Here is a 17,973-nt window from a genome sequence, read left to right as displayed (position 1 = left end):
TAGATAGACAGACAGACAGATACACAGATAGATAGAGACAGACAGACACACAGACAGACAGACAGAGACAGACAGACAGAGAGACAGACAGACAGACAGACAGACAGATAGAGACAGACAGATAGATACAGACAGACAGACAGATAGAGACAGACAGACAGACAGACAGATAGATAGAGACAGACAGACAGACAGATAGATAGAGACAGACAGACAGACAGACAGACAGACAGATAGATAGATAGATAGATACAGACAGACAGATAGAGACAGATAGATAGATAGATAGATAGATAGATAGATAGATAGATAGATACAGACAGACAGATAGAGACAGACAGACAGATAGAGACAGACAGACAGATAGACAGATAGATAGATACAGACAGACAGACAGATAGAGACAGACAGACAGATAGATAGATACAGACAGACAGACAGATAGAGACAGACAGACAGACAGACAGACAGACAGATAGATAGATAGATAGATAGATAGACAGATAGATTGATAGATAGAATTTCTTTTCAGAAGAAATTAATACGTTGGCACAATTTATAACATTTATAAATTATATTGTCAGTCAAAGGAGGACCTGCATTCTTTCATTATTTTATCTCTTCATTCAGTCTCTACTGAATTTACGCATTTATTATTCCATATATTCGTTGATTAATTTATGCTTTTGACTATTCGTTCATTCATCCATCTCTTTTTCATTCATTCTTCCATCTAGTCATATATTCTCTCTCTTATTCAGTCACTCACCGCTGACTCGTCTCTGTAGGCGTTTGGATAGTGAAAGGCCATTCTTCACTGATCTTTCCAGCTGTTCAACAGATGAAATAATGAAATAATCAAATGAAAAGTTTGTGAGTTGAATGTGTCTGAGAGCCGCAGCACAATGTCCGGAACCAGCAGAGAAAGAATTCAAACAAAGCCAAACACACGCTGGACAAACGGCGCTGAAATTACCGTAGAGCCCTCTGCTGGAGCCCCAGTAACAGTTTACTGATATACTGTATGTGCTGTTTTGTCACGAGGGAGATGAGAGACATTTTGCCTGTCAATGGCTGTGTCTCGTTTGGAAGGATGTGTCCTCCAGAGGTCGCATTTCTCGGCCGCATACGTCATCGAGGCTGTCTCGTTTCAGAAAAGCGAGTAGGACACTTCCACTGCGACCTTCTTTCACGGGAATTCGGAGGATGCATGAGGTGAATCTTTCGCGCGCACTCACAACCCACAATTCTTTGCTTCAACGGAAATAAACGCCAATTTGCCCGTAAATATGATGCTCAAACTCTTCTGAGTCGGTTCCTTAAAGGGATAGTTCACCTAAAAATGAAAATTCTCTCATCATTTACTCGCCCTCACGCCGTCTCAGATGTGTATGACTTTCTTTCTTCTGCTGAACACAAATGAAGATTTTTAGAAGAATATCTCAGCTCTGTAGGTCCATTCAATGCAAGTGAATCGTGGCCAGAACTTTGAAGGTCCAAAAAGCACATAAAGGCAGCATAAAAGACTCCAGTAGTTAAATCCATGTCTTCAGAAGTGATATGATAGGTGTGGATGAGAAACAGATCAATATTTAAGACTTTTGTACCATAAATACTTCTCCCTGCAGAGTAGGTACCAATATGCATGAAGAATTCCAATCGTCAAAAACACAAGAGGAAGAATGTGAAAGTGAAAGTGGAGATTGATAGTAAATCTCACACACACTTATCATATCACTTCTGAAGACATGGATTTAACCACTGGAGTCTTATGGATTACTTTTATGCTGCCTTTATGTCATTTTTGGAGCATTAAAATTTTGGTCACAATTCACTTGATTTGTATGGAACTATAGAGTTGATAAATTCTTCTAAAAATCTTCATTTGTGTTCTGCAGAAGAAAGAAAGTCATACACATCTGGGATAGCATGAAGGTGAGTCAATGATGAGAGAATTTTTATTTTTGGGTGAACTATCCCTTTAAGTTTAGAAATGATGTCATGAGCATAATATATGTACTATATAATATGAAAATATGTCATTTGAATACATGTGGTAGTGGCAAAACTATTTGACATTTCTGAGACAACCAGAAACAAAAAGGGTGTGAGATTCTGATAAATGTACACCCAAACCAGAGAGAGGTACAGACACAAAAGGGGTGGAGGAAGACACTAGGGTGGAGTTTGTCTTCAAATGATGTCTGAATAAAAACGGATGGTTTATACACATTCAAGAGAAAGAGGGAGAGGGAGAGATTCTGACTAGCATCCTTTAAAACAGCTGGAGAGAAATTCACAACTCAAAGTAAGTCTGCAAAAAAAAAAAATTTCATTTTAAAAATTAAGTTCATCTATACAGTGCGTTTGAATCAACTGAGGGTTTCTTGACTCAGCTCAGTGTCTGAAGGAAACCTCTTCAGGTCAGATGTTGTGTGTGTGTGTGTGTGTGTGTGTGTGTGTGTGTGTTTGTGTGTGTGAGTGTGTGTGTGTGTGTGTGTTTGTGTGTGTGTGTGTGTGTGTGTGTGGGCAGGATTAAGTGGTTTATGAGGACTTTTTTTTAGGTTATAAACTGGTAATTACAAGGGTATTCTGCTATAAATGTGGTTTATGAGAACATTTCTAGTGTCCCCATAATTCAGATCGCTTAAAAAACATACTAAACGATGTTTTATTGAAAATGTAAAAATGCAGAAAGTTTTTTGTGAGGGTTAGGGTTAGGGATAGGGTTAGGGTTAGGTGATAGAATCTATAGTTCGTACAGTATAAAAATCATTATGTCTTATGGAGAGTCCTCATAATGATAGCTGCACCAACATATGTGTGTGTGTGTGTGTGTGTGTGTGTGTGTAAAGTGTGAGCAAGAACTCTGCCATGTTATCGAGTTTCATTTTTACTGGTTTGTTACTCTGAATACCCACATTAGACTGACACCTCATATAAGCTGTCAAACAAGTGTGTGTTTGAAGATTGAACTGATCTAAACAAAGAAACTCAGAGATATCATTTTGTTAAATGTTTCGTCACGTTCAGTCATTTTCAGTGAATTAATGGAAAAGCTTTGCTTGAATACACGAGTTAGATAATGTATATTTTTTTATTGCAATATGAAAAGTTCAAGTGATTGAAGAAAGTCAAACTATTCAATTCAGTTACTATTGCTATGAAATTCTTCTAAAGATTTTTTGCTCTCTCAACGTGCTTTTGATATTATACGAAATCTTTTAGCTTTAATTTATTTTTTAATTCTGACAGTCAGAATTAGAATATCATCAAGAAAACGTTGAGCAGTTTTGTTTAGTCAGGGTGAAAATTGGTTTTGTTGTGTGGTTTACAACAGGAATTCATGAATAGTCAAGAGCTGGATGCTGTTTGAATGAGTTTTCCTCTCTCATTTCTTTTACTCCAGTAATAGAAGTTTTTGTATTTATACTATAAGTCGTTTGTGCTCTTTTTCTATCTGTCTGTCCTCCACAGGTGTAATTTCCACTCAACATGCCAACAAAAACAACCACAGCAAACGAGAGCATCAGTGTACAAACAGAAGAGCAGAACGTGGAAGTGTCACGCTGGAACGAGGACAATTGCACCAGTCACCTTAAAGATCAATCAGAGCTGCAGTTTGATGGGTGGAACAAAACCAGAGCGATGACATCACTACCCAGAAACCTCCGATTTATATATCACAGTCAGGTACACAGACTGTACATGCATACATACAAAAACAGACAAAACAAAAAAAAACAAAAAGTAACATTTAAAAGCCAACAAACTTTTAATAAAATGTTTTGCATAAAAAGTGTGCATATGCTGTCTTTATTAAAGTTATACTTTCAAAAATAATATTTTGTCATCGAACACAATGACATTGTACATTTTTAAGTGTACAATGAGACGGGCCTATGCTGTTAACAAAACAACGTTTATAAATAAAGAGCCACTTTAGGCCTCAAATTGAATAAAACGTTGATCGTTTAAGAGGATCTTTCACCTACAACTGCAACTTAAAAACCTAGTAAATTACCTAAACCTCCCTAACCTAGTATACTGCATGCAAAATCTAAAACTATTTTTTTTTTCTTCTTTATTTTCTATTTTTTGTGATGGGGCCACATTAAAAATCTGAATGACCAGAAATAAATCCCAACTGAATCGGTCCAGTGACAGGTCCATCAACTGGCCCAAAAGTCTCTCACACTGCATGTGGGCCTTCCTTATAGTTGAGCCCTGACTTAATGTATAAACGGAAAAATGCCTGTCAGAGTATTTGTCGTAGTTTGGGCTTTATCTATGACCACATGTCACAGAAACCACATGCTCACTAATTTTGTTGCAAATGGTTTTTGTGTGCTGATAGAAGCTGCTGGGTGTTGTCGCCACAGATGTCATTCCTTTAGGTACACGGTTTGGTCCCCTGCAAGGAGCACATCTTCACCCTGAAGATACATCTGCAAGCATCTGCAGAAAACACATCTGGATGGTATGTCAAATGTGAGAGTGAAAATGAGAAAAAATGTGAGAAATGGAGAGAAAACCATTCTGAGTCACTGTGGTTTGATATTCACTTGTCATGTTTCAGGAGTGTGTGTATGTTTGTGTTCTGTGTTGGGTTTCTCTGACGCACTACTCCTCGCTTACATGTGCCGGTAAAACTACACACTCTTAACTCACACACTGACTCAGCAAGGAAGTGGCTGAGAGGAACACACACACACACAACCAGGGTTCCCAGAAAACCTCTTTCTGATGCATCTCAAGCATTGTTCGATTTCACACTTACTTCAGAAATTCAGTCAATATTTATCATGAAAAAGTTACTTTGCTCAGGTTTGGAGCAAAAATGCTGCTGAGAGTGACAAAAATGACTCCATTAATATGAGGAAGTGCATCAAAATGCTGTTTAAAGGGATAGTTCACCTAAAAATGTTAAATCTCTTATCACTTACTCACCCTCATTCCATGTACGACTTTCTTCTGTAGAACAAACAAAGTTTTTTAAAAGAATATTTCAGCCCTGTTGATCCTCACAATGCAACTTTAAAGTTCCAAAAGGGACTGTGTTATCGAGTTTCATTTTTACTGGTTTGTTACTCTGAATACCCACATTAGACTGACACCTCATATAAGCTGTCAAACAAGTGTGTGTTTGAAGTTTGAACTGATCTAAACAAAGAAACTCAGAGATATCATTATGTTAAATGTTTCGTCACATGTTCAGTCATTAAACAGTGAATTTATAAAGCTTTGCTTGATTACATGAGTTAGATAATGTATATTTATTTATTGCAATATGAAAAGTTCAAGTGATTGAAGAAAAAATGTATATCATTTACTCACCCTCATTCCATCCCAGATGTATATGACTTTCTTTCTTCTGCAGAACACAAATGAAGATGTTTAAAAGAATATTTCAGCCCTGTTAATCCTCACAATGCAAGCGAATGGTGACCAGAAATGTGAAGATCCAAAAGCGACATAAAGGCAGCATAGAAGTAATCAATCTGATTCCAGTGGTTTAATCCATGTCATCTGAAGAGATATGATAAGTGTGGATGAGAAACAGATCAATATTTAAGTCCTTTTCTACTGATGATCTACACTTTCACATTCAGCCACCTACTGGTTGGGGCTGGTCAAAGGTTGATAGTAAAAAAGGACTTAAATATTGATCTGTTTCCCACCCACACCTATCATTTCAATTCTGAAGACATCAATTAAACAAATGGAGTCATTTTATGATGCCTTTATGTGATTTTTGGACCTTCAGAGTTCTGGTCACCATTCACTTGCATTGTGAGGACCTACAGGGCTGAGATGTTCTTCTAAAAATCAATTTGTGTTGTACAGAAGAAAGAAAGTCATATACATCTGAGATGGCATTAGGATGAGTAAATGATGAGAGAATTTTCATTTTTGGGTGAACTATCACTTTCAAATAGTTTTAGATGGATTATTGCATTTTACACTGCAGGTCAACTTTCCAAACCTATTTCATGTCTGCTTTCATGTTAACTACCAATAAATTCTTAACCACAGATTGAGAATTTATGTTTAAATGAATTAAAATTGAACTGGGATTAAATTCCAATATTTCTCATAAAAACATGACACCAGTATTTTGTTATATGTTTAGAATATATATATATATAAAAGTACTCTCATAAAGGCAAAGTGGGCAAATAAAATAGAACATTTCTGAAACTGAATTTGCTCTCTTTGTATGACCACATCCAATGCAAAGCAAGTTCATAAATGTGTAAATCCTGTTTCTCTGATTCAAGATTAGACAGAATGAACTAAACTGAAAATAAGAAAGAAAGAGAGAGCAACAGGTGTCATAAGTAAGTTTGCACAGATGGGATGTTTAACCTGCAGCTTATAGACTGAATCAAAAACTAAACCACAATCTTTCACTTTCACTCATTCAATTGTAAATATGCATGTACTTGAAATCTGAGGGCACAACATTAATGTCACCTTGTTTTATTTCCTAAACACCTTAAAATGCTTGTTAGTTTCCTTTGCTACGGCAAGCATCACTATTAATATTGCTCATTGATGACAGGAATCGTTAAAAACCCCTAAACCTACGGTATGTATAAAACTTCGGTGTGTAGTTAATTTATACATACTGGGCGAACAGGCTGCTTTTAGTTCGTTTTAAAATTATGACGAAATGCACTGACATTTTTGTGATGCTAAGGTGTTTGTTTGGAAATATTTCTCCCATTTACGCATGCACATCCCTGAAATGATTGACTTATTGTAGGAGAAATCGGCTACTCAAAAAGGGGTGGGCCCATTTGACATGGGCCAGCAACCACCAAGAAACTACATATCAACACCCTTAAAATAACCCAGAACACCATATCCACCACATAGCAACACCCTGACAAACACCCACAACACCCTAGCATCATGATGGCCAAGCACCAGTAACATTTTATTTAGCAAATGTAGTAATCTTGTTCACTATACACGTTTTCGTACAATCTGTAATCTTCAACTGTTAAATTATGTGTTTGATCTGTAAAAATCTCAACATTAATTCTGATTTCTCTTCTTTTGTTAAGATCTCAGATGGGCGATTACATCACTTCATGTCTTGTGAGGATGAAGGCAGCAGCAACTGGATGCATTTTATAAACTCTGCCCCGTCTCCTTGGCAACAGAATCTTGCAGCATGCCAAGATGGGATGCAGATTTACTTCTACACAGTGAAGGTTCTGATGCCGGGGGAGGAGCTACTGGTGGGGCGGAGTCTGGAATACAAGCAGCCAATGAGCACCAGCCTCAGTACGTCCTGTCTGAAACAGACAATTCTCATACGCAGCCGCGGGCCGTACATTTTAAGTCTAGGCCTTCAGTGCGATTCATGCCATTAAGAAAACACAGTTTCACAATGAATAAGACGCTATGCCTATCATACATTACATGGCAGTCAACTAATAATATCAACTGACATTTTAAAAACACGTCCACGCACGAAAGCCAGAACTTGAAATGACACTTAATGCACAAGCAAGCCTAATTTGTACTGCAGCATGATTGTTTTGTGAAATGAATGTCAGAAATCATAATTTTTCATATGAATCTACCAAGGAGGTCTATAATACCTGGAAAAATCTAACTAATAATATTTGCGATTTAAATGTTGCTTGCAATAAATTTCGTTTCGTCAGGGTACACGGTTATGCTGCGTTCCATTCAAGTTGGATGTGGGATATTCCTACTTGATATCTCCGACCATAAATGCATTCCATTCCCCGATATTCGGAACTGCAACGCTCCCGTTAGCTTAGCAGGAGTATAACTCTCATTAGAGATGTCTCCTAGCAAACTAACGTATAAACAATGCTGCAGCGCTAGCATTTGTGCTTCAGTTGTACGATTATCTAAAGAGATTATAAAGTTTTAGACACCTGTTTCTGCAGGCGTTTGTTAAACAAGCTTTAACATCATGTAACGTGGAAACAAACTCATTTATCGATATTACTTAATAAAGTGAATGTTTATCACTTACTTTGTATATCTCCCTGAGTGTTGACATGTTTGTGTGACATCATGCCCCTGCATCTCGGCGAAATCAGAGTTGAGAATTTCTGCACGAGCCTACAAGTTGTAATTCTGAATTAAAGATGCATTCCATTGCACTTTTCCTAGTAGGAAGTTGTAAAATCCGACTTTCCGAGCTGAATGGAACACAGCACTACTTATCTAAACTTGATCTGACACTGAATGCTCAAATAGCCTAATTTACACTTAGAAAACTCCTGATGTTGCTATAACAATGCAAAAACCACTTACCAATTTACTTGAAGTGAAAATCAGTCCTCCTTTCCTGTTTAATAAATGAAGCAATCACACAGTCATACAGAACATCTCGTGTTTTTAAATCCATAAGGATCTCTTTCTCAATGGCGATAGCGGCAGTCAAATTATGTACATCACTTAAAGCGTGAATGCGTCACTCAAGGCCAGCTAGAAGGCCTTGACCGGGACATATCCTAAAGATCACACCCACCAAGAACAAATAAATCAATCTGATTGGCTGAAGAATCTGACAATCTGACTTCAGATGCCTATTCACTTGCTCTGTTGAGGGATTCTGAATAAATTCTGAAGGTCTGACGGGGTGGAGCTCAAACTCACATGCTGCTTCGGCTAACAAGCATGGCTTTGGGGATGCGATTTGTGAAACAGTTGTCACACTTTGCTTGTAAGCATCAAGGAATAAATTCTGACTGGATAAACTTTTCGTTTTTCTCTATTTGTTTGTAGATTAATTAAGAGTGGAAAGCGATTAAAAATACATAGGCAGAAAGGTGATTGAGCATGAAAGGATGAAAAATATTTATTTATTTGGCATATTAGGCCAGCAGAGAAGGCGTTGCTGGCACTGAGAATTCGCCACTGATGAATCCATTCACCAAACATATTCGTTTACTGATTCATCAGTGACCATTTCTGCATATTACAATTTTGCGCCGGTAGATGGCAACAAATGACCATCTTTTATGTGTTTTGAGTGAGCCATTGAACCAAGAACACAGAGTTCTTCGTGACTGAAACAAGTAAAATTATCCTTTATTAAAATCAGCATCATCTGTGTTTTCCCCACAAATGACAACAATCATTTATCATTTTGTAAACTGTTGTGCACGACTTTTATCAAGCTATTCCAAAAAACAAAACTGCCCAAAAAATATTTATGAGTTTCAATAACGTCTGTATGTGTGGTTATTAGTCGCTTTTACTCATAATTTCTCTGGCCCCGAGAATGTTCACTTAAAGGGATAGTTCGCCCAAAAATGAAAATTCTCTCTTCATTTACTCACACTCAGGCCATCCCAGATGTGTATGACTTTCTTTCTTCTGTAGAACACAAATGAAGATTTTTAGAAGAATATTTCAGCTCTGTAGATCCATACAATGCAAGTGAATGGTGACCAAAACTTTGAAGCTCCAAAAAGCGTATTAAGGCAGCATTAAAGTAATCCATGCGATGAATTAAAGTAATCCTCTTCCCTTGCATATTCCTGAGCGAGAGGACAACGGAGAGTGCTGGGGGTGAAAAGGTCGAACTACATAGATTATAGGCTTATATAATCTAACAGCAGCTTTATGCTAAAATGCTTTAAATATATTTTTTTTTCACATCAATCTACACTCCATACCCCATAATGACAAAGCAAAAACCAGATTTTTGATAACTTTGTAAATGTAAAAAAAACTAAAAAAATAATAAAAAACTGAAATTTTACATTAACATAAGTATTCAGACCCTTAACTCAGTACTAAGTTGAAGCACCTTTGGCAGCGATGACAGGCTTTGCACATCTGGATTTGGGGATTTTCTGCCATTCTTCTGCACAGATCCTCTCAAGCTCTGTCAGGTTGGATGGGGACCGTCAGTGGACAGTCAATTTCAGGTCTCTCCAGAGATGTTCGATTGGGTTTAAGTCTGGGCTCTTGCTGGGCCACTCAAGGACATTCACAGAGTTGTACCTAAGCCACTCTTGCGTTCACTTGGCTGTGTGTTTAGGGTCATTGTCCTGTTGGAAGGTAAATCTTCGGCCCAGTTTGAGGTTCTGAGCGCTCTGGACCAGGTTTTCATTAAGGATATCTCTGTATTTTGCTGCGTTCAACTTTCCTTCAACCCTGACCAGTCCCCCAGTACCTGCCGCTGAAACCCCCCCCACAGCATGATGCTACCACCACTATGCTTCACTGTTGGGATGGTATTGCACAGGTGATGAGTGGTGCCTGGTTTCCTCCAGACACGATGCTTGGAATTGAGGCTAAACAGTTCAATCTTCATTTCATCAGACCAGAGAATTTTTTTGAGAGTACACAGTTTGAGAGTACTTTCGGGGCTTTTTTTGCTAATTCCAAGCGGGCTTTCATGTGTCTTGCACTGAGGAGAGGCTTCCATATGGCCACTCTGCCATAAAGCCCAGATTTGTGGAGTGTTGCAGTGATGGTTGTCCATCTGCAAGTTTCTCCCATCTCCACACATGATCTCTGGAGCTCAACCAGAGTGACCATCGGGTTCTTGATCACCTCTCTTACCAAGGCCCTTCTCCCCCGATTGCTCCGTTTGGCCGGGCGGCCAGCTCTAGGAAGAGTCCTGGTTGTTCCAAACTTCTTCCATTAAAGAATTATGGAGGCCACTGTGCTCTTGGGAACCTTCAATGCAGCCGAAATGTTTTTGTAGCCTTCTTCAGATCTGTGCCTCGACACAGTCCTGTCTCTGAGCTCTGCAGGCAGTTCCTTTGACCTCATGGCTTGGTTTTTGCTCTGATATGCATTTTCAGCTGTGAGACCTTATATAGACAGGTGTGTGCCTTTCCAAATCATGTCCAATCAATTGAATTTGCCACAGATGGACTCCAATCAAAATGTCGAAACATGTCAAGATGATCCAGAGAAATGGGATGCACCTGAGCTAATTTCAAGTGTCATGGCAAAGGGTCTGAATACTTATGTCAGTGTGATATTTCAGTTTTTTTCTTTTTAATAAATTTGCAAAGTCATCCAAAATCTGGTTTTTGCTTGGTCATTATGGGTTATGGAGTATAGATTGATGTGAAAAAACAAAAATTAAAGCATTTTACTATAAGGCTGCAACATAAAATGTAAAAAATGAATGCACTGTAAAGTAAAAAAGGTCTGAACTACTGATCTGTTTGTCACCCACACATATCATATTGCTTCAGAAGACATGGATTAAACCACTGGAGTCATATGGATTGCTTTTATGCTTCAACATTTTGGTCACCATTCACTTGCATTGTATGGACCTACAGAGCTGAGATCTTTAAAATACATTTTCAAAATAATTTTTGGGTGAACTATTCCTTTAAAAGATTCATTCAAAAACACTGATTCATTCACAAATTTTCATGTTTGCTGGTTTGGAACAACATGAAGAGTAGACTTTTTACAATTTACATATTTTATTTTAAATTTGACTGTGAGAAGTGTGGATGAATGGCTGTTATTTGTTACAATACTCCTTTTAATGATTTTAGATATCTTTCTTGTGCATTATTTTCTTTCATTCTTATGATTCACTCATTATTCTCTGAATGTTTTGTGTGTTTTTCCAGCTTTAACTCAGAGTCAAGATGAAGACCAAGTTTGTGTGGAGAGAGAGAATCCATTGAGAAAGAGAAAGAGAGGTCACACCATCACTGAGATACTGGAACTGGATCCCTGGACTGGCTTTTCATCTAGTTTTCCAACTCCCCAGACCAAACTGCTCAGTCTGAAAGAGAGTTACAGCACACACTCTAAATTGTACCCTAAACAGATTGCAAAAAACACCCTGGTCTCAACCAGAACAGCCCAAAATCCAAAACTGGCCCCATCTTTGATGACTAATGGCATTTCTGACTCCCCTATAACTCAGAAAAGGACACCTGGTATAGGAGGGCATTTACACATCCCTGCTATCCCACAATCCTCTCTGCTAATGTATATCCGGCCTATTGTTCAATCTGTGCCTTCACACCAGCCAATCGGACTTGACCGAACAATACCACAAATGTCCCACAATACCTCCCTTCCTCCAGTTCACATGTATCCATCTCTTTCTAAAATAAAATTCAATGAGAATCACCTTTCATTAGCGTTGACCAATAGAAACAGCCCCAGGCTTTCAACAGCCAATCAGGTGAGAGACTCCAGAGCCCCTGTGAATGCTGGTTCCTCATCACTTTCAGAACTTAAAGACTCCACAACAATGCCACGTCACCAGCCTGTGACATCACCACCAGCTCTCAATGATGCAGCCAATTTCTTTCCTCATTCTTCTGCTGATGCTACCTTGGTTACTGATGACATCACAACCAAGAAACACTCAACTGAGGTGGGTGTGGCTGCACTAGAAGTCTCTAGCTCCACACATCATGGCACAAATTCCCAGGGTGACCAAAAGCAAGGACAGAATATAGGTCACAGGGCTCTACCATACCCATTAAAAAGACGAAATGGAAGGATTCACTATGAATGTAATGTATGCAGGAAGAACTTCAGTCAGCTTTCCAACTTGAAGGTGCATTATTCTTCATTAATTTCTGTTGAACAAAAGTTGTGGTCAGTGACAAAAAAAAGAGTTAAAGGATTAATTCACCAGAAAAATGAAAAATCTCTCATCATTTACTCACCCTCATGCCATCCCAGATGTGTATGACTTTCTTTCTTCTGCTGAAAACAAATGAAGATTTTTAGAAGAATTTTTCAGCTTTGTATGTCCATACAAAGCAAGTGAATGGTGGCCAGAACTTTGAAGCTCCAAAAGCCACATAAAGGCAGCTTAAAAGTAATTCATATGACTCCAGTAGTTAAATCCATGTCTTTAGAAGTGATATGATAGGTGTGGGTGAGAAACACACTTTTTACAATAGTCCTTTTTTACAATAAATTCTCCTCCCTGCCCAGTAGGTGGCGATAGGCACGAAGAATGCATGAAGAATGCGAATCGGCAAAAACAAAAGAAGAAGAATGTGAAAGTTAAAGTGGAGATTTATGTTAAAAAAGGACTTAAATATTGGTCTGTTTCTCACCCATGTTTATTATCAACATTTTGGTAACTGTTTTAAAAGTATTCCAAAAATCCCGCTACTCTATCATTTTATCAACTTTCCTTAATTTTATTACTCTCCTTCATTTCCACAATTCAGTCTCTTGTTTGCTCTTAGTTCAAGTGTTTTGTCTAAACTCCAGGTTCATCTGAGGGTTCACAGCGGTGAGAAACCATACAGGTGTGTCACCTGCAGGAGGAGCTTTTCCCAGCTGGCTCATCTTCAGAAGCACATCCTGGTCCATACAGGAGAGAAACCACATGCATGTCATGTAAGAACACACAGAAGACAATTTTATTGCTCAGAGGTTACTCTTTCATAGTTTAGATGACCTTATGGAGGTCTTGTTTCATCTAAATATCAACTTTGTCTCAGATGTTTAATCTAAAACTCCTGAGCAGAAATAAAGATAGACACAAATAAGAGACTTCAGCAAAAGTGCCATTTGGTGTCTAGGAGAAACAAATGAGATATCAAAGAGATCTCATTTGCTGTGATGTATCTCAGGTGTGCAGTAGGCGCTTCAGCAGCAGCAGTAACCTGAAGACTCATCTGCGGCTGCACTCAGGTGAGCGGCCTTACGTCTGTAAGCAATGCCCCGCCCGCTTCACCCAGCACATCCATCTGCAGCTCCACAGACGCTTGCACACCTCCCCGCGCTCACACCTGTGCCCGCAGTGCCCTCGCAGGTACACACACCTGTGCAGTCTACAGATACACCTCCACCAGTTCTGTCCCGCCTCCAGCTTCACAGGCTCCACCTCTCAGCTGGACCTAGCCAATGACGAGATCGAGAGGTTCGACTTCAGTGAGGCTGCAGGGAGCCTTGAGGTTGTCATGGAGACAGATTCCATAAAGAGGATGTGCCAGTTGATCTGGGCACGGGTGCTTGCAGTTCCTGTCCAGGGAGCAGCACACGAGCTGACGAGATGCGAGCAGACCTTTCCAAACACAGTAATAATGCAAAATGAATTATCCAACCCTCTTTCTCAAAAGGTTATCATGAAACAAGAAGAATAATGGGTATTACTGACCAGAATTGACCATAAAACGTAATTAATAACAACAGTAAGTGCAACCAGATTGGCATCTGTCTACAATTGTGGATTTTTAGAGTAGTTCCCGTAAAACTTGCTATATTCCACAAACAGGTACTTTCATGGATGCTTCCATATTCAGTAAGAATCAGTTGAAGAATGTTCTACCTGCATTACGTTGCATGACAATGATTTTTCAGGTTTTGGTTGTAATAATGATTTTTTATGTTTGCTTTTGCAAACACATGTTATCCTTGCTATTACTGTTCAATGATACCTCACATTGCATTGCGAATAAAGTCAAGGATGTTTCATATAAGACTGCACATCGAGCGCTTTAAATTTAGTATGGAAGATTACTGTGTATTTTGTAAAAATGCCCATGAGACTATTGAACATTTATTTTAGGAGTGTTGTATAAAAAAGCATTTTGGATAGAGTTAAAAATTATTTCCAAAAAGATTGTTGTTAATTTTGAAGAAACAGATGTTCAGTTAAAATGTATTTCAATTGATTTTGATAAATAATTAGTATTTATATGTGACTTCATTATTATAAAGGCTCATTATCATATACATAAAGTTAAATGGACTGAAAAAATGCCTGTATTTTAACCATTTAAAATCTAAATTAAAACATATTTGGAAACTATATAAAAAAGTAAAAAGACACAAAAGAAGCAATATTAACACTGCAACTGTTTAAGATGTACAAACGTTTTCTATAATGTCATTTGTGTTGATTAAGTTTTGTATTATTATTTTATTTATTTTACGTATACCCCTGACATGTTTATTTCGAAACAATGGTTTTAAAATTGTTATCTGTATATTCTTGAATTTGTAATGTTCTCAATAAAAAAACAGGACAATGTTTGGGATGTAAAAATATACAACTTTGTATTTAACTAAATGAACTAATTAAATAATATCTAGTTTTTATCTAAGGTATCAGAATTACTACTTTAAAATGATAATGACATGATTGGGTAGTTGAAAAATACCATGTTTTTTTTTTTACTTTGAAATTGTATGTTTCTTTCAATTAACATTTTATTGATTCATAAACATATAACAAAATAAAAAACACAATATACACTACCGGCCAAAAGTTTTGAAACGCTTGACTGAAATGTTTCTCATGATCTTAAAAATCTTTTGATCTGAAGGCGTATGCTTAAATGTTTGAAATTAATTTTGTAGACAAAAATATAATTGTGCCACCATATTAATTTATTTCATTATAAAACTAAAATGTAATAAAACATTTTTTTTTTTTTAAATGGATGACTTGGACCAAATAATAAAGAAAAGCAGCCAATAAGTGCCCAACATAGATGGGAACTCCTTCAATAATGTTTAAAAAGCATCCCAGGGTGATACCTCAAGAAGTTGGTTGAGAAAATGTCAAGAGTACATGTCTGCAAATTCTAGGCAAAGGGTGACTACTTTGAAGATGCTAAAATATAACACAGTTTTGATTTATTTTGGATTTTGTTTAGTCACAACATAATTCCCATAGTTCCATTGATGTTATTCCATAGTTTTGATGACTTTACTATTATTCTAAAAATGTGAAAAAAAAAAAAAAAATTATAATTAAGAATGAGTAAGTGTTTCAAAACTTTTGACCAGTAGTGTATATACATTGAATCAACATTTAACCCCCCTAATACCCCTCCCCAATCACCAACCCCACCCTACCCCCAACGAACACCCCTGTGTTCACAAATAGATACACACACACACACACACACACACACACACAAAACAACAACAACATAATAATCATATATAATTAAAACTAAACATCTCTGTCCATAGCCCCTCCCCGAGAGTCCCACAAAAACACCAAGTAATTGCCCCACTTCCCGTCAAACAAATTATGAACCCCCAGCCTTCTGCTTGACATCTCCTCTCTGCACACCACTCCGGAAATGAGGGTGCTCTATCCTACTTCCATCCCCTCAAAAAAATGTGCCTGCCAACCATAATGCTGGTCATCCCAGCTGTGTTTATCCCCAAAATGTATGACCTCCCCATTGCCCAAAATACAGAATCTGGGTCAGAGTGAAATTCGAGTGGCCAAAACATCACACAAAAAACTCTGAACCTTCAACCAAAATTCCTGGATCTTAACCCCACCCCCCACAGGGGATTGTGTCCCCATCTTCTGAGTGGCATCACCAACAGGTGGGTGTGTCTTTTAGACCAAGCCTATACAATCTAGGGTCCAATAGTCTCTATGTAAAATCTTAAATTGCATAAGGCCAGCATTAATTTTAAGTTTAACACCTTTTTAAACATCTTTTAGCTTTTTTATAGTGCACTTAAATAATCCAAGGGTGGGACAAATGAATTGTTAATAGTACAAATATTCCATGTAGTTCCTCAAATAATATGAAGCCATAAAACCTGCAGGTATAATAATGATATTAGAGATGTTGTTTAACATAGTTTTAGATTAAGTATACTGTAGTATGTCACTGCTTGAAAGTTGAAACTTGAAAGTGAATTGATCATTTTAAAAGTGACATTACTTACACATAAAAATACACAAAAAATATCAATTCTGAAGTTTTTTTTTTTTTTTTAACTAATGATATTATTATTTAGATTACATGAATATTAATGCATCTCATAAACTTTGAAGTGGAAAAAATCATATTAGTGAATAGTTGCATGGCACTGGAATAATTTTTTCTTCTGCTCATCTTGACACACAGAAATGCTAAAATACACTAGCAGTCACAGACAGCGCTCATCCTTTCAGTCATAGTGCTCGTTCAAATAGGGAGCAGTGGGTGACATGTATTATAATGAGCTTGTGCGACAATTTTTACAGGTTTATTTAAATTCAAAGTTGTTAAAACATTGATAATGATCTGTAATCCTCATTAATAAATGATACCCATATGAAAACTTACCATGGGTTTACTATAGTAATATTGTATTAACCATGACTGTAGTGACCATGTTTTTCTTTTTGGCAGTAACCAAGGTTTTGATACAATTAACCATGGTTTTACTACAGCATTACTGTAGTATTCATATGGTAACTTGGTTTTAGTAATAGTAACCATATAATAATACCTGTGGTTAATTTTGAGGTTATATATGTGGCTTATATTTACTAATTTTTAAAGGGTAAACAAACCAGCCTAATCATTTTCTGTTTAGGCCTATATATATATAATTAAGTAATAATTTAAGTTACTAGTTTTATCCAAAGAATTCATAAAAATTCAGTTAAATGGATATCAGTATCGATATCGGAGATACTGGCCTAAAAGTACTTGGTATTGCCCATCCTTAATGATGACATGAAGTTCGTCAATAGAGGTTCTTCCAGGAGCAATGACCAATGAACTACATTAAATCATTAGTAATTAGAATACAGTTACATTCAAAAAGTATTTAGATTACTGAAGAGATTACTTTGCATTTTATTGTCATTTGTTTCATTTAATATTTAGTCCTTTCAGATAGAAAACATTTCTACATATAAATGATGCGATCCAAAGTGCATTTGAACAGCGGTGAAACACTTTCTTATGATGTGTTACATTCATACGAGCAGACAGAGAAGTAAGCTTGAAGTAAGTTTGGAGCAGAAGAAATAGAAATAAACCTTCGGTAAATTGTCAGCTTTACGCTAAGATCAAATGCTATTTCTAGCCATTTTACATGCACATGTTACCAGGCACGATCATATTTTTTTTATTAAGAAGATTCATGTTGGATCATAATTTCTATTTTTTTAGTAAGACTTTTGATATTAGGGCAAAAATCATATTCTTGATAATAATTTTTGTATTGTTTTCCTGTAAAAATCAAGATCAATTTGAT

The 17,973-nt window shown here is 37.1% G+C and overlaps 2 protein-coding genes across 3 annotated transcripts in view; one reads left to right on the top strand and one right to left on the bottom strand.

Annotated features, from left to right (window-relative positions):
• LOC127415747 (prolyl endopeptidase-like) overlaps window positions 1–1,247 on the bottom strand; it is a 28,328-nt gene extending 27,081 nt beyond the window's left edge. Inside the window, exon 1 of the mRNA XM_051654622.1 lies at window positions 770–1,247. Within this exon, the coding sequence (XP_051510582.1) occupies window positions 770–811 (42 nt within the window). The 5' untranslated portion in view covers window positions 812–1,247. The remainder of the gene's footprint in view (window positions 1–769) is intronic.
• prdm1c (PR domain containing 1c, with ZNF domain) lies at window positions 1,080–15,015 on the top strand. 2 transcript variants are annotated; one of them, XM_051654621.1, is made up of 7 exons: window positions 1,080–1,215; window positions 3,478–3,693; window positions 4,358–4,480; window positions 7,074–7,296; window positions 11,613–12,559; window positions 13,231–13,359; window positions 13,596–15,015. In XM_051654621.1, the coding sequence occupies exons 2-7, from the start codon at window positions 3,496–3,498 to the stop codon at window positions 14,106–14,108; spliced, it is 2,133 nt and encodes a 710-aa protein (XP_051510581.1). In that variant the 5' UTR covers window positions 1,080–1,215; window positions 3,478–3,495; the 3' UTR covers window positions 14,109–15,015. The 2 variants fall into 2 exon arrangements, with proteins under 2 accessions (XP_051510581.1, XP_051510580.1); XM_051654620.1 differs by lacking the exon at window positions 1,080–1,215 and adding an exon at window positions 2,212–2,308.
• Window positions 15,016–17,973: the final 2,958 nt, after the last annotated feature.

The sequence above is a fragment of the Myxocyprinus asiaticus genome, chromosome 25 (genome assembly GCF_019703515.2).
Source record: "Myxocyprinus asiaticus isolate MX2 ecotype Aquarium Trade chromosome 25, UBuf_Myxa_2, whole genome shotgun sequence".
Lineage (NCBI taxonomy): Eukaryota > Metazoa > Chordata > Actinopteri > Cypriniformes > Catostomidae > Myxocyprinus > Myxocyprinus asiaticus.
The sequence above is the reverse complement of the archived record's forward strand: the minus strand, read 5'-3'. Positions and strand labels throughout refer to the sequence as shown.

Bases quoted from the DNA above. Each gene is read 5' to 3' on its own strand.
- prdm1c (XM_051654621.1), top strand. From the start codon at position 3,496: ATGCCAACAAAAACAACCACAGCAAACGAGAGCATCAGTGTACAAACA. The intron at 4,481-7,073 runs GTATGTCAAATG...TCTTTTGTTAAG, and splicing joins GCAGAAAACACATCTGGATG to ATCTCAGATGGGCGATTACA. The intron at 12,560-13,230 runs GTGCATTATTCT...TCTAAACTCCAG, and splicing joins GTCAGCTTTCCAACTTGAAG to GTTCATCTGAGGGTTCACAG.